The sequence below is a fragment of the Stenella coeruleoalba genome, assembly GCF_951394435.1.
Source record: "Stenella coeruleoalba genome assembly, chromosome: 20".
NCBI classification, from domain to species: domain Eukaryota; kingdom Metazoa; phylum Chordata; class Mammalia; order Artiodactyla; family Delphinidae; genus Stenella; species Stenella coeruleoalba.
The window spans coordinates 55,178,089-55,196,849 of NC_137166.1; the positions used below are offsets into that span (position 1 = coordinate 55,178,089).

An 18,761-nucleotide genomic window follows, 5' to 3' on the forward strand; every position below is an offset into this window, starting at 1 on the left:
ACAGCTGAGGACCCAGGATCCAGTGATGAGACTTTGGAGTCAGGGGCCATTGAATGTCCTCCTCTCTGGAGGCCCACTGTGTCCCCTCATTCATTACTACCTCAGACATTTCTGGGGACAGAGCCCTGAGCTGACTGAGTCAGAGAGGACAGGGTCAGGGTCCCTCACCTGAGACCGCGAGCTCCAGGGGGGCACTGGCGTGTGACAGCAGGTAGGGGTTACTGCTGAGTGAGCTGTAGCACCTGTAGGTCCCGTTGTGGGTTGAGGTCCCACAATGACGTCATGCATGACGCCAGTGACGTCATGCATGAGTGACGTCATGCATGAGCCCAAGATGCCATTTAATTGAGTGACGTCATGCATGAGCCCAAGATGCCATTTAATTGAGCGCCTACTGTGTGCAGGCTCGTGCTGGGGTCTGTGCATTCATCTCCTCTAACCCACCCCACCCATTTTACAGATGAGGAAACTGAGGCACAGAGAGGGAATTCACCAACCCCAGGTGACCCAGTCTGGAGGTGGTAGAGCTGGGATTGGAACCCAGGGCTGTGGGATCCCTGAGCTGTCCTCCTGCCGCGCCCCGCCCAAGGTGGACACCAGCTTTGTGCTCTGGGGGCTTCTCATCTGCAGGGGGGCCAGTCCGAGGGTCTCATCTGGAGCCGAGGGTCCTTCCTTGTTACCCTCCCCTCCCCCACCACAGCAGGGACTGGGGGAGGGGCCGGCTGTGTGCGGTGGACTCTTCATCTTTCCCTCCCGCTCCCCGTACAATGCCACCACCACTGCGGCACTGGGGACAGGCCCCCATACAGTCACATCCTCAGGGGCCTCCCTGTGAGGCCTCCTCTCCTGGGGGGTCAGAGCCAGAAGTCAGAACTGAAGGAAATCTAAGCTCCGGGCCACGATTCTTTGCCTTTACACTTGGAGAAACTGAGGCCCAGGCAGGGGAAGGGGGTCCAAGTCATTGTCTCCAGAGGTGCGTGAAGTAAGGCCATAACTGAGCCCTGCCCCCCTGGGCCCAACACCATGTCCCACAGACCCTCACTCACCCGTCTGCGGGCCTGGCTCCGTGGGGGGAAGGGCCCCAACTTCAGAGCCTCCTGGGGGTCAGGACAGGAGGTTAGGGTTGGGAGCTGCTTCTCCCCACGTCAGCCCACTGCTCCTCCCCCAGGATGGGCCCCGAGGGGTCATTCCCTCTCCATGACCCCCACCCTTCATCCACCAGTCTCAGAGCTCCTGGTGCCTGTGGTCACTCCAGCATCTCTACCTGACTCCCAGCCCCCCTGGGACACAAGCTGTGCTGAGATTGGGTCAGGATTTAGAGCAGCTGAGGAGCTCAAGGGACAGGCCTGGGGCCAGGTGTCCACATTGGGCAGAGGCCCCAGTGGCTCACCAGCTCTTGAATTGGGCCCTGTGTGTGGGTGGTGGTGTCCCCAGAGGATCCTGGGAAAATGCCTGTAGTTGGGTGAGGGGCTGCGGCTTCCCTGGGATCCCCCCTCTGCTCACACTCTGGTGCTGTCTCTGCTCTGGGGCTGCCCTTGGCTTTCCCCCTCCTCCTATCTGAGAAGTCTGGTGACGGGACGTGAGAAGCAGCAGGGACGGGAGGGCCTGGTTTCCCTCCGTCCCTCTGCAGGCTGGACCCCCTCCAGATCACCCTCCCTTGACTCTTCTTTGGAGCCCCCCTCACTCCTATCCTAGAAAGGGGGTCATCTTCAGAGCTGACAACAGGGACACAGAGGGGACAGGGCTGGGGCCCCTCACCTGAGACCGCGAGCTCCAGGGGGGCACTGGCGTGTGACAGCAGGTAGGGGTTACTGCTGAGTGAGCTGTAGCACCTGTAGGTCCCATTGTGGGCTGAGGTCACGGGACTCATGGAGAATTCGGCCTGGAAATGCCCACCTCGGTACTTTGATCTAAGACGCAGTGGGGGCCAGGCTGCCCCCTCCTTGGACAGAAGGAAAGTTTCCCTTGTGCTCCCTGACTGACACAGCAGGGTCACGTTCTCTCCTGAGGCCACCAGGGGGCCCGGCTGCACCGAGAGGGAGGGCGTGTCAGGGAACCACCCTAGAGAGAGGAAGGGGGTGAGGGGCTGTCTGCCCCCTGGTTCCGAACTGCGACTCAGCAGGGCCTCCCTGAGGCCCCTCATCTCTGTCTGTCTCTGTTTTCTCCGAGTCTCTCCCTCTCCCTGCCCACCCCCGTCTCTCTCTGTCTCTCTCCCTCCCTCCCTGGGGACCCCTCACGCCTGGTCCCAGCATCACCAGCTGGGGCTCCCCCGGCAGGGCCTGTGCAGAGTCTGGGTCCCTGACTGACCCGCTGGCTCCTCACCTGCCACCAGGATGTCCAGGGGGTCACTGGGGGCCGACCACTCGGAGGAGAGGTTGTGTCCACCGTAGCATCTGTACCGGCCCGCGTGGGTGTTGGTCACCGGGCCCAGGGGGAAGTCGGCCTGAGAGAGCCCAGCCTGGGGCTGCCGGCCAGGGCGCTGGGGGAGGGCCTGTCTCCCCTCCTGGGACAGAGCGAATCTGTCATAGCCGACGTCAGAGCGACACTGGAGGGTCAGGCTCTGTCCAGAGGCCACGACAGGGCCCTGCGGGGTCAGGAGGGAGGGCTTCCCAGACACACCTGGGGGAAGACCAGCCCTGGGCTGTAGGGGCTGGTTCCTCCCATGAAGCCCCTTCTCCCATCCTGGTCCCCAGGCCTCACTGTCGCTCACACTCTGTGTCTCTGTCCTGTGCGCCCCGCTCCCCCCTCACCCCACCCTCTCATCTGGGACAATCCTGGGAGAAAAGCATCTAATAATCTGTCTCGTGCCTCAAGAAGTACGTGAGGCCAGGGTGGGACCTCCTCACCTGGGACCAGGAGCTCCAGGGGGTCACTGGGGGCCGACCACACCTGGGGGGTGTCCCTGTAAAAGCCGTGGCATCTGAACATCCACCTGTGGCTGGGGGTCACGCGACCCACGGGGAACAGGGCCTGGGTCTGCCCATGGGGGCCTCGCTGTGCATCCAGGGTCCAGGAGGACTTGGGTTCTCCTTCCTTAGTCAGAATGAACCCGTCCAGTCCCTGCCTTGAGCGACACTGGAGGGTCACGTTCCCTCCCGAGGTGACCACAGGGCTCGGCAGGGCTGAGAGGGTGGGTTTGCTGTGGACCCCTAGGAGAGAAGGAGGGAGCTTGTGAAATGGGGCTCACACGCCCCTTTCCTTCTCCAGGGCTGGGCTGTGAGAGGGACACACCCCTGAGAGCAGACCCCCTTTCTGAGGGCAGAGCCTGAGGCTGGGACCCCCGAGTGTCCTCTCACCTGTCACCACCATCTCCAGGGGGTCACTGCGCTCTGACCAGCCAGTGGGGCTGAGATAGTAACAGTGATATCTCCCTGCGTAGTCCTGTGTCATGTATGAGATGAAGAAGTTGCCCTTGTCCCCGTGCTCCAGTGGGGCCTGTCTGTACCAGGGAGGTGAGCTTCCCTCTTTATGGAAACGGAACACCGGGGCCACCCGGGTCCCCTGACACCAGATGGTCACGGGGCTCCCCCAGGGGATCACAGAGCCTGGCTCAGCCCAGATGGTGGGTTTGGGGAGGGTTCCTGGAAGGACATCAGAGGTTGCATCAGAAGACATTCTCACCCCCAGGTCCCCAGCTCTCAGCCCCCAACCTCCCAGATTCCCCCTCCTTCAGCCCAGAACTGCTGTTCCCCACTCCACTGCCTGGGGGTGGCCCCTTGTCCCCATGATCAGGAGGGAGGTGGGACACCTGGGGACAGACTCACCTGCCTGCTCCTGGGTCCTCAGTCCCACACTCAGCGCTGGAAGAGAGACCCCTGTGAGAGGTTCGCCCTGAATCCTGAGCAGCGCCTCTCCTACCCGTGAGCCTCCTGAGTCCTGGGGTCTCCTGACAGAGCAGCCTGGCTGTGGGGAGGTGTCCGTCCCTGGCTGGGGCTTCCCCTCCCCCTCCTCCATCTCACCGAGGCAGAGCAGGGCCGTGAGGCTGGGGGTCATGGCGTCTCCTTCCTGTGGTCCAGGCGGTGCAGATGGAGGAGACCACGGTGCCCTCAGGACGGAGACCCAAGGGTGTGTCCACTGGGAGGCTGGTCCTCCGCGGCACGGGGCTGTCACGTCAGCAGCCCCAGAGGAAGGGGAACTGCCCCTCCCCAGGAGCCTGGCTCTCATTCCCATGACAGACCCGGTGTCTTCCTGAGACGCCCCTTCCATAATAGGGTGACCCAGGCACGTCTTTCCCTCTCAGAGCCTCCACGTCCTCAGCTGGTCCATCAGCAGGTCCCTGTGGGGTCCTCACCATGGACAGGAATCACCCAGGCCCTGGCAATGCTTCAGGGAGGTTGCAGGTTCCTGCTGCACCGCAGAGCTCAGATCAGCAGAGACACACGTGTAACATCTGCCTACAGCTCCGTGGAGGTCAGTGTGGCAATGAGCACAGAGGAGAAGTTCGGGGCAATAAGGAAGGAAACATGCCTGCTCCCCTGGCCCCAGAGTGTGGGTTTGCTTTCTGTCTCAGCCCCCTTCAGGGACTTCTCCCTTTTTCTTGAAACAGCATCCACCCCACCTTCCTGGGAAGAAGCCCCTGAGTCGTTCCTGCCTGCTCGGTGGCCCTTGATCCTTGGGCATTGTCTCCTTACTGTATGCTCCTGTCTTCACTTTGATGGGACAGAGAGTGGGTCAGTGCTCTGACTTGGGGGACGAAGCTGATTTAATTTAAGTATTCCTCGTCATCCTCCCCCATGTGCCTTGACCCCTGAAGTTATGTCTCTGAGCCTCAGTTTCCTCGCCTTCAGCATGTTGTTCGGACCCCACTCTTCAGACAGGTTGTGGGCTCAGTGGTGCCAGGACATGGGTGGGACCCAATATTGGTTAATTTCTAACCAGTATGAGAGGGTGAAGGTGTCAGACCCCACAGTCAGGATGGATGACTGATGTGCCCACTCACGACCCCCGTCTGCTCTGACACTGAGAAATGCTACTTATGGTAGGGTTTTGTTGTTTATTTATTTTTGGCTGCATTGGGTCTTCGTTGCTGCGCGCGGGCTTTCTCTGGTTGTGGCAAGTGGGGGCTACTCTTCGTTGCAGTGCGTGGGCTTCTCATTGCAGTGGCTTCTCTTGTTGCAAAGCACGGGCTCTGGGTGTGCGGGCTTCAGTAGTTGTGGCTCATGGGCTCTAGAGCTCAGGCGCAGTAGTTGTGGTGCACGGGCGTAGTTGCTCCACGGCATGTGGGATCTTCCTAGACCAGGGCTCAAACCCGTGTCCCCTGCATTGGCAGGAGGATTCTTAACCACTGCGCCAGCAGGGCATTCCCGCTGCTTATGTTTTTTATGAAATACATAGGCATGGTCTATTATAGGAGAAGAGAAATGACAGTTTCTTAAATGGAGAAGGGACCACAACAAAAAAAAGAGGTGAAAGCTTAGTGACTACCAGTGCCTGAGTCCAGCAAGTGGTCATTAGAATAGAGGTTTCCACCTCTGTGTGGAAGGACAAGGACCTCAGGTCCTCACAGGCAGGGAGGGGTCAGGGCTTCAGGTCAAGGTTGGAATAGGTGTTGCCCCTCCACCTCGTTTGTGGCCAGGCACTGGGATATCTCTGCCCACTGACCCATCCCCGAGGTCAGCACTGAGCTGTGTCCTGTGTGCGGTTGTAAAACAGCTTCAATTCATTATAATTGTACATGGATATCTGTCCCACCTGTGAGTGTGAGGCTCACTTGGGGTCATCTCTGCCAGGTACATGCCTAGTCAGATGCTGAGTTTGAGAGAGCAGATGCTGTGGGGCAGGGCAGCCACAAGAAGTCACCCATTTCATCTCTGAATGTCAGCACAGACCTGGGAGAAACTCTCTATAGAAAATCACGTGTCTGGGAGCTGAGCATTAGGAATGAACATAAGAGATAAATCCTAATACTGAGAAAAAGTGCTAAGAAGACTATCTGCAGAGCTAGTAACTTGTATTATCCTATCCAAGGAGATAGAATACTAGGAATATATGAAACATTTTAATTTAAGCATGTTTACACATCTGAGAAATTGAAGAAGGAAAATAAATTCTGGAAACAGCAAAAGGGATTATACTGCAGAAGTATATAGGATTTTAGCAATGAATTAGGCAAACACCTTACAGGTAAAAAATAATACTTTCATTAATACACTCAAGATATTCTTTCCATCAAGGAGAAGATACAGCTGAAGAGCCAGTTATGAACTTGGAATACAATAGTGAGGAGTTTGTTTAGGATGCAGTACGGAGAGACTGGAATTAGAAAGTTGAGGTAGATGAGGAGTAGAAAGAACAGGGCCCATGGATATCGTGAATTTCAGAATGAAATCAGTGAGGACAATGTCTGCGACAGTATGAAAGGCCAATTGTTGGTCTTTTACAGAGATGTAGCAAGAACTTACAATTGCTAGGGTGCACGTGTCTATACGTGAAATGTGTCTTGCTATTTCGCAGCAAAGGGAAGGAAATTGAAGGGAGAAACCGCCAAAAGATATGGGGAAATACAGTCAAGGAATTAACTGTCAGTGAGGCATTCTATACTCACCCAAATTATCATTAAGGGGCAAAGGTGAAGGGGTCAGCAGGGGAGAAATGCATACATGTGAGAGACTTGGGCGTGTCCGACCTGCTTGGACTCACATCTCCTATGTTAAACCTTCATGTCGGGCTCAGCGTGTCTCCCACAACTGATTATGCCTGTTTTCTATTTACGTCTAATGTGAATGTACTGGGTTTTGGGCATCACAATTCCACTGAAACCGTGGCATAAGATTGAGGTGGAAACTACTATGACCTACAGAATAGAAGGACCTCAGGGTCATCTGCGAGGTGCCACAGTTGGCTCATTCTTGTGAAAGTTGATGCTGTTCCCAACTGTGTATCCAGTGCATTCAAAAGGGCATCTTGAAACGGGCATGAAGGGAGTATTTACCAAAGCAACAGATAATGTACACAAATCAGAACACTGAGAAAAAGGGATGTTTTCATAGAGCTGGTTTGCCAGCTCACCACCTGGCTGTCGCTTCAAACACCTTGCGCCCATTCATAAATTTATTTATTTATTTATTTTTGGCTGCGTCGGGCCTTCATTGCTGCGCACAGGCTTTCTCTAGTTGTGGCAAGTGGGGGCTACTCTTTGTTGCAGTGCGTGGGCTTCTCATTGCGGTGGTTTCTCTTGTTGCGGAGCACGGGCTGCAGGTGCGTGGGCTTCAGTAGCTGTGGCACACGGGCTCAGTAGTTGTGGCTCACGGGCTCTAGAGCACAGGTTCAGTAGTTGTGGCACACCGGCTTAGTTGCTTCATGGCATGTGGGATCTTCCTGGATCAGGGCTTGAACCCCTGTCCCCTGCATTGGCAGGTGGATTCTTAACCACTGCGCCACCAGGGAAGTCCACCTCGTGCTCATTCAAACTGATGGTATTTTGGCAGAAACTCTTCCGTGTATCATTTTAGAGGGGAATAAGCCTTGAGGGGGTCCAGAGAGGGTTTTCGGAAATGGTTTTGGATTTATGTGTTTTAAACTAGACCTGAATTTCACCCATTTACTCAGTTGCTTAAAACATTCTGGTTCTAGGCTGAAGGGATCGAGGTCAATAGCACACACCAGTGAGTGTGGAAATTAGAAATAAAGCAAAATGTATTACAAGAAAGTGGCAGAGCATGAAGGTGACTTCAGGTGTGGACCCAAACCTGCGATGTGGATGTAGCCTCAAATCACAGGAGTAAAAAAAGAAGGGGAGTAGTCAAGAATAATCAATAATGGTAAGGAGGGAAATTACCACACTTTAATTACGGAAGAGTCTCTACAGCAAGAACCCAGGCATTTCCTGCATGCCAGCATTGATACCCCGTGAAATTCTCAGCAGACAGTTCCCTCAATTCATACTGCAGATCTGCCTCCCAAACCTCCTAGTCATACAAGGATCGAACTCACCGAATGGTGGGTTTGTTCCCTCTGTTTACCTCCTGGCTGCATCTTGGGCTCCTCCGTGGCCGTGTTGAGCCTGAAAGAGCAGAATCCTGAGGCCCAGCAGGACAGAGCCGGTCATGCCCATCCGGATGAGAGTCTCCACTGTGTAGTCTTGGGGGTGTGAGGCTAGGAACTGTGGAAAAAGAGGTCACAGGTCAGAGCAGACCCAAATCACCCCAGGATCCCTACATGTCCACTCAGGTCACCTGCATTCCATTAACAGGTTGTGACCCTCGGAGCCCAACCCAAAATTGAGCATTTCTGCTACTCATCACTGTTGGCGTCTGACTTATTTTGTGATGGACTGAGAATGTCAGTTACCCCTGAGAACAAAAAAGACAGGGTATGGGTGAGGAGATGCAGAAATGCTTAAGTAATCTCTTTGATCTTGAATGAGTCTCTGGAACTAAACATGCCAGTCCCGGTACCTGGAGGTGAGCATCTCCAGTGTCTCATTTGCATCTAATCAGGAGGCAAAGATGAACACGTGGGGTTTCAATTTGTCCTGAAAGGATGTGGACCTGAAGTGTCAGGGTTGCCCTTATGGCCTCAGTTTCCCGCGATGTCACTCCATAGCCGTCCCCAGACTGGTCGCCGTCAGCCCAGACCTCCTCTTCTCCCCTCAGGTGATGGGGGTGGTGGTTGTGGAGCTGCAGCAGGAGGTGTGGGGACAGCTCACTCACCTTGACCTGGCCCCATAGGCCCCGACACAGCCCTGGGCTTCTATGTGGCAAGAACACATAAAACAACTACAACATAAAGGGGTAAGAAAAAGAGACCTATAGATTTGTAAGGGTTCTTCATTTCCCTTGAAGAGGTAAAATACTAGCTCTGTCTTTACTGTGTAAAGTTAGGTATGTACCTGATAATCTCTAGAACAGCCCCTTCAACAGCAGTCAAAGACTTACAGTTACAGCACCAATAGAGAAATTAAAATGGTATGCTAAAAATGTTTTTAAATCCCAGGAAAGGCTAAATAGAAGAACAAGAAAGAGAGGGGACAAAACTTGAAAAAATAAAATGACAAACCTAAATAACAGTGTTATCAGTAATAATATTATATGTAAATGGGCGAAACACAGCAATTAAAAGAGCTTGTAAGATTGGTTTAAGAAAACAACCACCACCTACACTATGAAGTCCATAAGAAACTCACTTCTTTTTTTTTAAAATAAATTTATTTCTTTCTTTATTTTTGGCTGTGTTGGGTCTTCATCACTGTGCACAGGCTGTCTGTAGTTGCGGTGAGCGGGGGCTACTCTCTGTTGCGGTGCGCCGGCTTCTTATTGCGGTGCGTGGGCCTCTTATTGCAGTGGCTTCTCTTGTTGTGGAGCATGGGCTGTAGGTGCGCTGGCTTTAGTAGTTGTGGCGTGAGGGCTCAATAGTTGTGGCGCACGGGCCTAGTTGCACGTGGGATCCTCCCAGACCTGGGATCGAACCCGTGTTCCCTCCATTGGCAGGAGGATTCCCAGCCACTGCACCACCAGGGAAGTCCCAGAAACTCACTTCTAATATAACATGTAAATAGGTTAAAAGTAAAAGAGTGAACAATATGAATGAACCTTGGAAACATTATTCATAGTGAACTAAGGCTGACACAGAATGTCGCATTTTGTATGATTTCACCGACACGAACAGCCTAGAGTAGCCAGACTCCCTACGGCAGGAATTTGAATGGAGATGACCAGTGCCTGGTTCTCAGGGGGCATGGGGAGTTCTTGCTTAATGGGTACAGAGCTTCTGTTTGGGATTATGAAAATGTTCTGGAAGACGGACAGTGGTCATGATTGCCGAACATGGTAAATGTACTTAAGGCCTCTAACTTCGCACTTTAATGATGTTTCAGTGGTGGTGAATATCATGGTGTGTATATTCTACCACATTAAAAAAGTAGAAGGATGAAAAATTACTATGCAAACACTAATCATAAGTAACTTCAAGTGGTTGTATTGTTTCCCTGTCCCACAAATTACCACAAACTTGGTGGATTAAAACAGCCCCAATATATTATCTTACGGCTCTTGGAAGTCAGCAGTATACAATCAGGTCACTGGTATAAAGTCAGGGAACAGGGAGACATTCATTTACTTCATCTCCATCCAGAACCGAAGTCTCGAAGGCAGTTGAATTCTATATATTGACCTTGTATGCAGCGATGCAGGAAAACTTTTTAATTAGAGTAGAAGATCTTTACATTATTTTGGATTTTCTGCGAACACAGCTGTGCAGTCTCTTAGTAATACAATATTATTCTTATCCACTTCAGAGCTTCTCGCCTTGTTTTGTTTCACTTACTTGGTTGGTGCCTCCAGGGCCCTGGTGAATACAAGTGGTCATACGGAACATACTTGGATCATTGCCAGTCGTAGACGAAAGGACCTCAGGTTCTCACCTGTACAGATGACGTCTAGTGTTGTTAAACATGCCCTCATCAACGAAAGGGAATTCCCTTCTATTTCTGATGTGTTTTTATTTTCACCAGGAATTGTTGGTATATTTTATCAAAGGCCTTGTCTGCATCTATTAAGGTGATTACTTTTTATTTGTTCTATTAAGGTATTGCATTATGTGACAGATTTTTAAAATTTTAAGTTACTCTATCCTTCGAAAAAAAAACCCACAGTATGGTCATGAAGTAATGTCCTTTTAATGTATCACTACATCTCATTTGTGTACACTTTATTTAGGGATTTCCATCTAAGCTCATGTGAGAGATCTTCCTCTGACTTCCCCATGTATAATTCCCTTGTCAGGTTTTGGTGTAAATATTTTCCTGATCTGATGTGTTGAGGTATGTTTCTTCTTTTTCTGTTCTCGGGAAATGTTTGTGCAGTTTTGGGGTGTGTGTGCGTGTGTGTGTCTTTCACGAGTACATAAGTGATCGGAAGAAATCACCAGTGAAGCCACCCTGAACTGCACACTTACACGTCGGGCAGTGATGACCGTCACAGCATTTGTCTGCATCCCATCACACAGTCGCCATTTCTTTTTTTGGTGAGAACATTTGAGATCTGCTCTCTTCAAAACACTCAAGAATGGGATACAGTGTGATTAGCTGTAACCACCATGCTGTATATTAGATCCCCAGAACTTACTCATCTTATAACTGGAAGCTTGTGCCCTTTGACCAATATCTTCCCATTTCCCCCTCGCTCCAACCCCGGGAACCAGCATTCTCCTATTTCTTTCATTTTGACTTCGCTAGATTCTATATAGTTCAGTCGTGGGTAAGTTTGGATTAGAGTCAATGTATAAGGTGATAGATTTTCCATTTATTCTTATATCCATTTAGTAAATTGTACACGTGAAGATTTCCATTCCATCTACATTTTCTGTATGTTGGCGTCAAATTTCTCATAATGTTCTGTTACTATCTTTATAACGTCTGTAGGATTTGTAGTGCTGTCTGCAATCCCTTTCATGCTATTAGAAGTGTGAGCCTTCTCTCTTTTTCCCTCGGCTGTGGTGGCTAGGATTCATGAATGTTTTCAAGAATGAGTTTATTTTTTGCCTTAATTGATTTTCTCTACTTTTTGGTTGTCTTCATTATTAGCTACCCTTGTCATTATTATTCCCACCTTCTACCTTCATTTGAAATAATTTGCTATTTTTTCCTGAAGTCTTGGTATGATATGTTAGGTCATCGATTTTTTTAAAGCCTTTTCTAATATATTCAGTCATGATTCTTAATTTTCTCAATTCATAGGTTTGATGTGTATTATTTACATTATCATTCGTTGAAAACATTTTCCCACTTCTGTTTTGTTCTTTTGTTTGTTTTTTTTTTCGTTTTGATTTTGGTTTTCAACTCACATATTGATTTTTGAGCAGTCTGTTGCATTATTTCCCAAATGTAAGGATATTAGTTATCTTTGAGGGTAGAATCAGGTGACTGCCAAAGGGTCCCAGGGGCTCCTGGTGGTCTGTGTTGGGAGTCCAGGCTGTCTGATGGTCGTTAGGCGGTGTCCACTGCGGGCAGGCAGCTCCTGTGCCTTCCGGGGTCCGTGCAGTCTTCCTCCCTGGAGCGTGGGGTCTGGGTCCTTCCTGGGCTAGCGGACGGCGAGAGCAGCATACACGCTGGGCTCTTCTGGGGGCTCCCCTGACTGGGGGGCAGGGGTTGCAGTCTCCCGTGTGAAGGTCAAGTGGTTCAGCTGGGCATAGGTCACATCCTGGGGGGCTTCAGATGCGGCGGCCTGCGGTGGGGGAGAGGGAGGGAGGGTGTGTGGTTGGGGTGGGGGAATCCTGGGGGCCTGGACAGGATGGGACCGACCTGACCGTCCCTCTGCCCGTCCTCTTCCGCTTGTCTGTCCTTCGTGTCCAGCAATCTCCCCGACAGGGAGGAAGGAGAGGTGGCCACCCCTCGCCTTAGTCTTGATCTTGAGTGGTTCACCTGGGCGTACGTCCCCTCCTGGGGGTCTGCATCCTGCCTGTTCTGCTGGAGGGAGAGAGTAGGACAGAAAGGGGACTTGCTGGATCCACTGTGATCTCCTTCCGTCAGCTTTCCACTGTGTTGGCAGAGTGATGCTTTAAAACCTTAGGTCAGGTCACTTTCCTGATGGAAACTCCGGGGACCTCCTAACACCTTGGAGCCTCTGGATTCTTTCTACGGTTCTGATTTCAGTATTAACACGTTATCTCCCTTGCACATTTGGCTCCAGCCGCACGGCCATCTTCCTGCAAAAGCACGTCCCTGCCTCAGGACCTTTGCACTTGCTGCCCCCCCCCCGGCCATGCACTCTGTCACCTTCTCTTGCTTTACTTTCCTTATCGGGACCTTGCATTCTAGGACGCTACCTGCTTCTTTACATATAGTCTCCCTCACCCACCAGGTGAGCTCCCTGCTGCACCTGCAGCACCTACAGGGAGCCGGGGGGATGCGCTCTCCTTGTGCACCACTTTTGGGTGAATGAAGGAAGGGGGGCCTGGGGACTTTCGGGTGATTCACTTATTCACAAATCCTCTTGAGACGTGGGGCTTCTCTGCAACGCCAAAAGGTCAGACAGAGGACGGGGAGCCAGGAAAGGGGACCCCGAAGGAGGGGCCATGAGGTCACAAGGAAGCAGGAGGGGTGGAGTCACAGCAGGACGACTCAGGAAGCCTGGAAGGAGAGGTCAGTGTGGGACGCTGCTGGAGCTGGGATGTGAGGACAGAGACGTGTCCATTGGACTGAGTTTGGCAACAAGAAGGTCTCTGGTGGCCTGGACAGGAGCAGGGGTCTCACCGGATGGTCCACCTGCACCCCGTCCTCAGGCTGTGTGTCCTTCACGGCAGCATCTGCTGGGGCAGAACAGGGTGTGTATCGCTTGGTGGGATCCCCTGAGATCCCTCAGGGCTGGAGCCCCCGCAGTGTATCCAGAAGGGGCCACTGAGACCCAGGGGTGAGGGGAAGTGTGGGGTTTCAGTCCGCACCCCCTGAGCCCACCCCTTCCCAGCCTTCCCCTCCCCCACACAGGTGCCTCCAGAACCCTGTGTCCCCCACCCCGTCCTCTTCTGCTCACAGAGGGCCTGGTCCTGGGCGGCGGCGGCCGGGCAGGAGCTGGGGAGGAGGCGGGCGTGTTAGGGGGAGAATGAGGGGGAGCTGCGGGCGGGGCAGGCCTGGGGGTCTTCAGGGCGGGAGTTACCTGCTCTGCAGGCCAGTGTCCTTGGGCTCTGGGTCTGCAGCCCCTGCGGGAGGGTGTAAATCAGCCTCACCCTGGGCTGGGGCAGATGACAGAGGCTCGGCCCTGGGACTCTTACGCCCCCTGCCCCTCACTCGGGCTTCAGGAGGAAAGAAGGAGACCTGAACTCATACTTGCGTACATGTTTCAACACTTCATGAGATTGAAAAGGAGGAAAATACCTTAAATTATACATGTCAGCTGACAGTACATGTTTTCTTTCTAGATTTTTGAGTTTCAGACTCTGGACAATCTTTTTCTAAGCTGACCTTGCCCATCTCTTAGGTTTCCCTTCGGCTGGTGCCCTAAGCCCACCACCTCCAGGGGTGTGGGTCACCCTGTTCCTTACCCGACTTCCTGCGTCTGCTCTGACCCCGGTGTCGGACGAGGAGGACGAGGGGCAGCAGGACGAAGGCCACCGAGACCCCGATCAGGACGTTCAGGTACCATTTGAGACCTGGGGCACCAGTGACGTCATGCATGAGCCCAAGATGGCATTTAATTGAGCGCCTACTGTGTGCAGGCTCGTGCTGGGGTCTGTGCATTCATCTCCTCTAACCCACCCCACCCATTTTACAGATGAGGAAACTGAGGCACAGAGGGAATTCACCAACCCCAGTGACCCAGTCTGGAGGTGGCAGAGCTGGGATTGGAACCCAGGGCTGTGGGCTCCCTGATGTCCTCCTGCCGCGCCCCGCCCAAGGTGGACACCAGCTTTGTGCTCTGGGGGCTTCTCATCTGCAGGGGGGCCTGTCCGAGGGTCTCATCTGGAGCCGAGGGGCCTTCCTTGTTACCCTCCCCTCCCCCACCATAGCAGGGACTGGGGGAGGGGCCGGCTGTTTGCGGTGACTCTTCATCTTTCCCTCCCCCTCCCCGTACAATGCCACCACCACTGCGGCACTGGGGACAGGCCCCCATACAGTCACATCCTCAGGGGCCTCCCTGTGAGGCCTCCTCTCCTGGGGGCTTAGAGCCAGAAGTCAGAACTGAAGGAAATCTAAGCTCCGGGTCATGATTCTCTGCCTTTACACTTGGAGAAACTGAGGCCCAGGCAGCGGAAGAGGGCCCAAGTCAGCGTCTCCAGAGGTGTGTGAACCAAGGCCATAACCGAGCCCTGCCCCCCTGGGCCCAACACCATGTCCCACAGACCCTCACTCACCCGTCTGCGGGCCTGGCTCCGTGGGGGGAAGGGCCCCAACTTCAGAGCCTCCTGGGGGTCAGGTCAGGAGGTTAGGGTCGGGGGCTGCTTCTCCCCACGTCAGCCCACTGCTCCTCCCCCAGGATGGGCCCCGAGGGGTCATTCCCTCTCCATGACCCCCACACTTCATCCACCAGCCTCAGAGCTCCTGGTGCCTGTGGTCACTCCAGCATCTCTACCTGACTCCCAGCCCCCCTGGGACACAAGCTGTGCTGAGATTGGGTCAGGATTTAGAGCAGCTGAGGAGCTCAAGGGACAGGCCTGGGGCCAGGTGTCCACATATTGGGCAGAGGCCCCAGTGGCTCACCAGCTCTTGAATTGGGCCCTGTGTGTGGGTGGTGGTGTCCCCAGAGGATCCTGGGAAAATGCCTGTAGTTGGGTGAGGGGCTGCGGCTTCCCTGGGATCCCCCCTCTGCTCACACTCTGGTGCTGTCTCTGCTCTGGGGCTGCCCTTGGCTTTCCCCCTCCTCCTATCTGAGAAGTCTGGTGACGGGACGTGAGAAGCAGCAGGGACGGGAGGGCCTGGTTTCCCTCCGTCCCTCTGCAGGCTGGACCCCCTCCGGATCACCCTCCCTTGACTCTCCTTTGGCGCCCCCCTCACTCCTATCCTAGAAAGGGGGTCACCTTCAGAGCTGACAACAGGGACACAGAGGGGACAGGGCTGGGGCCCCTCACCTGAGACCGCGAGCTCCAGGGGGGCACTGGCGTGTGACAGCAGGTAGGGGTTACTGCTGAGTAAGCTGTAGCACCTGTAGGTCCCATTGTGGGCTGAGGTCACGGGACTCATGGAGAATTCGGCCTGGAAATGCCCACCTCGGTACTTTGATCTAAGACGCAGTGGGGGCCAGGCTGCCCCCTCCTTGGACAGAAGGAAAGTTTCCCTTGTGCTCCCTGACTGACACAGCAGGGTCACGTTCTCTCCTGAGGCCACCAGGGGGCCCGGCTGCACCGAGAGGGAAGGCGTGTCAGGGAACCACCCTAGAGAGAGGAAGGGGGGTGAGGAGCTGCCCACCCCCTGTTTCTGAACTGCGACTCAGCAGGGCCTCCCTGAGGCCCCTCATCTCGGTCTGTCTCTGTTTTCTCCGAGTCTCTCCCTCTCCCTGCCCACCCCCGTCTCTCTCTGTCTCCCTCCCTCCCTCCCTCCCTGGGGACCCCTCATGCCTGGTCCCAGCATCACCAGCTGGGGCTCCCCCGGCAGGGCCTGTGCAGAGTCTGGGTCCCTGACTGACCCGCTGGCTCCTCACCTGCCACCAGGATGTCCAGGGGGTCACTGGGGGCCGACCACTCGGAGGAGAGGTTGTGTCCACCGTAGCATCTGTACCGGCCCGCGTGGGTGTTGGTCACCGGGCCCAGGGGGAAGTCGGCCTGAGAGAGCCCAGCCTGGGGCTGCCGGCCAGGGCGCTGGGAGAGGGCCTGTCTCCCCTCCTGGGACAGAGCGAATCTGTCATAGCCGACGTCAGAGTGACACTGGAGGGTCAGGCTCTGTCCGTAGGCCACGACAGGGCCTTGCGGGGTCAGGAGGGAGGGCTTCCCAGACACACCTGGGGGAAGACCAGCCCTGGGCTGTAGGGGCTGGTTCCTCCCATGAAGCCCCTTCTCCCGTCCTGGTCCCCAGGCCGCACTGTCTGTCGCTCACACTCTGTGTCTCTGTCCTGTGCGCCCTGCTCCCCCCTCACCCCACCCTCTCATCTGGGACAATCCTGGGAGAAAAGCATCTAATAATCTGTCTCGTGCCTCAAAAAGTGCGTGAGGCCAGGGTGGGACCTCCTCACCTGGGAACAGGAGCTCCAGGGGGTCACTGGGGGCCGACCACACCTGGGGGGTGTCCCTGTAAAAGCCGTGGCATCTGAACATCCACCTGTGGCTGGGGGTCACGCGACCCACGGGGAGCAGGGCCTGGGTCTGCCCATGGGGGCCTCGCTGTGCATCCAGGGTCCAGGAGGACTTGGGTTCTCCTTCCTTAGTCAGAATGAACCCGTGCAGTCCTTCCCATGAGCCACACTGGAGGGTCACGGTCCCTCCCGAGGTCACCACAGGGCTCGGCAGGGCTGAGAGGGTGGGTTTCCTGTGGACCCCTAGGAGAGAAGGAGGGAGATTGTGAAATGGGGCTCACACCCCCCTCTCCTCCCCCAGGACTGGGCTGTGAGAGGGACACACCCCTGAGAGCAGACCCCCTTCCTGAGGGCAGAGCGCAATGCTGGGACCCCCGAGTGTCCTCTCACCTGTCACCACCAGCTCCAGGGGGCCACTGCTCTCTGACCAGCCAGTGGGGCTGAGGTAGTGACAGTGATATCTCCCTGCATAGTCCTGTGTCATGTGTGGGATGGAGAAGTTGCCCTTGTCCCCGGGCTCCAGTGGGGGCTGTCTGTACCAGGAAGGTGAGCTTCCCTCTTTATCCAAACGGAACACCCGGGCCCCCCGGGTCCCCTGACACCAGATGGTCACGGGGCTCCCCCAGGGGATCACAGAGCCTGGCTCAGCCCAGATGGTGGGTTTGGGGAGGGTGCCTGGAAGGACATCAGAGGCTGGGTCACAAGACATCCTCACCCCCAGGTCCCCGGCTCTCAGCCCCCAACCTCCCGGACTCCCCCTCCTTCAGCCCAGAACTGCTGTTCCCCACCCCATTGCCTGGGGGTGGCCCCTTGTCCCCATGATCAGGAGGGAGGTGGGACACCTGGGGACAGACTCACCTGCCTGCACCTGGGTCCTCAGGCTCACACTCAGCCCTGGAAGAGAGACCCCTGTGAGAGGTTCGCCCTGAATCCTGAGCAGCGCCTCTCCTACCCGTGAGCCTCCTGAGTCCTGGGGTCTCCTGACAGAGCAGCCTGGCTGTGGGGAGGGGTCCCTCCCTGTCTGGGGCTTCCCCTCCCCCTCCTCCATCTCACCGAGGCAGAGCAGGGCCGTGAGGCTGGGGGTCATGGCGTCTCGTCCCTGTGGTCCAGGCGGTGCAGATGGAGGAGACCACGGTGCCCTCAGGACGGAGACCCGAGGGTGTGTCCACTGGGAGGCTAGTCCTCCCCTTCCCGGGGCTATCACGTCAGCAGCCCCAGAGGAAGGGGAACTGCCCCTCCCCAGGAGCCTGGCTGTCATTCCCATGACAGACCCGGTGTCTTCCTGAGACGCCCCTTCCAAGTGAGCGTGACCCGAGCACGTCTTTCCCTCTCAGAGTCTTCACGTTTTATCTCCTTCGTCCTTAGCCGGTCCATCAGCAGGTCCCTGTGGGGTCCTCTCCATGGACAGGGGTCACCCAGGCCCTGGCGATGCTTCAGGGAGGTTGCAGGTTCCTGCTGCACCGCAGAGCTCAGTTCAGCGGAGACAAACGTTTAACATCTGCCTACAGCTCCGTGGAGGTCAGTGTGGCAATGAGCACAGAGGAGAAGTTCGGAGAAATAAGGAAGGATACATGCCTGCTCCCCTGGCCCCAGAGTGTGGGTTTGCTTTCTGTCTCAGCCCCCTTCAGGGACTTCTCCCTTTTTCTTGAAACAGCGTCCACCCCACCTCCCTGGGAACAAACCCCTGAGTCGTTCCTGCCTGCTCGGTGGCCCTTGATCCTTGGGCGGGGCTCTCCTCCCCGTCCTGTCGTCCTGCCTGGAAGCTGAGGGGACCTTGATTTGAGTTAGACGTCTCCCTTTGAAGGAAAACGTCTCTATTTAAATCTGTCCCCACTGCTCTTGTAACCGTGAGGGCAGTGCCCTTTCCGAGCGTGAGTTTCCTCCTCTGCATGTGGTCGCGAGCCCCACTCCTCAGCGTGGCTGTGAGCTCAATGGTGTCAGGTTCATTGCAGGATCACCACTGTTAATTTCCAGAGCAGGTGACAACAGCAGTGGGTGGGACATGAGAGGATCCTGGGCTCAGACTCCACGGCAAAGTGGGTGATTGTGGTGCCCACCTAAGAGCCCTCCTCTGCTCCTAACACTGAGAAATGCTATTTTGAATAT

General features: G+C 55.0%; 3 protein-coding genes and 1 pseudogene across 21 annotated transcripts in view; 1 reads left to right on the forward strand and 3 right to left on the reverse strand.

The window, feature by feature from the left end:
* The window catches only part of CDC42EP5 (CDC42 effector protein 5), a 231,634-nt gene that overhangs the window by 152,642 nt on the left and 60,231 nt on the right, over positions 1-18,761 (forward strand). For 11 of the 18 annotated variants that reach the window (XM_079906965.1, XM_079906968.1, XM_079906973.1 and 8 more), the window contains 2 exons: positions 13,911-14,068; positions 18,021-18,173. The exons of 2 other annotated variants lie outside the window; for them this stretch is intronic. The gene's annotated coding sequence lies outside the window, so the exon portion shown is untranslated. Of the gene's footprint in view, positions 1-4,257; positions 4,411-13,910; positions 14,069-17,110; positions 17,202-18,020; positions 18,174-18,761 lie in introns of those variants that run through there. 5 more of the 18 variants (XR_013825239.1, XM_079906956.1, XM_079906959.1 and 2 more) reach the window with 5 other exon arrangements.
* Positions 684-3,993, reverse strand: LOC307178486 (leukocyte immunoglobulin-like receptor subfamily A member 6; the record flags this gene model as incomplete). The annotated part of the gene is made up of 6 exons (XM_079906678.1): positions 684-1,097; positions 1,759-2,061; positions 2,323-2,619; positions 2,847-3,149; positions 3,297-3,581; positions 3,765-3,993. The coding sequence occupies 6 exons, from the start codon at positions 3,991-3,993 to the stop codon at positions 1,039-1,041; spliced, it is 1,476 nt and encodes a 491-aa protein (XP_079762804.1). The 3' UTR covers positions 684-1,038.
* The window catches only part of LOC307178603 (leukocyte immunoglobulin-like receptor subfamily A member 6), a 31,875-nt pseudogene continuing 24,116 nt past the window's right edge, over positions 11,003-18,761 (reverse strand). The window contains exons 7-12 of the transcript XR_013831804.1: positions 14,785-14,835; positions 13,975-14,082; positions 13,590-13,632; positions 13,467-13,504; positions 13,190-13,242; positions 11,003-12,400 (exon numbers count right to left, since the gene is read on the reverse strand). The product of XR_013831804.1 is annotated as a leukocyte immunoglobulin-like receptor subfamily A member 6 (transcript). The remainder of the gene's footprint in view (positions 12,401-13,189; positions 13,243-13,466; positions 13,505-13,589; positions 13,633-13,974; positions 14,083-14,784; positions 14,836-18,761) is intronic.
* LOC307179095 (leukocyte immunoglobulin-like receptor subfamily A member 6) lies at positions 15,047-17,948 on the reverse strand (the record flags this gene model as incomplete). Its single annotated transcript, XM_079907870.1, has 6 exons — positions 17,709-17,948; positions 17,514-17,549; positions 17,046-17,330; positions 16,596-16,898; positions 16,068-16,364; positions 15,047-15,801 (listed from the first exon to the last, which is right to left on the reverse strand). Exons 1-6 carry the CDS (start codon positions 17,917-17,919, stop codon positions 15,047-15,049), a joined length of 1,887 nt encoding a protein of 628 aa, XP_079763996.1. The 5' UTR covers positions 17,920-17,948.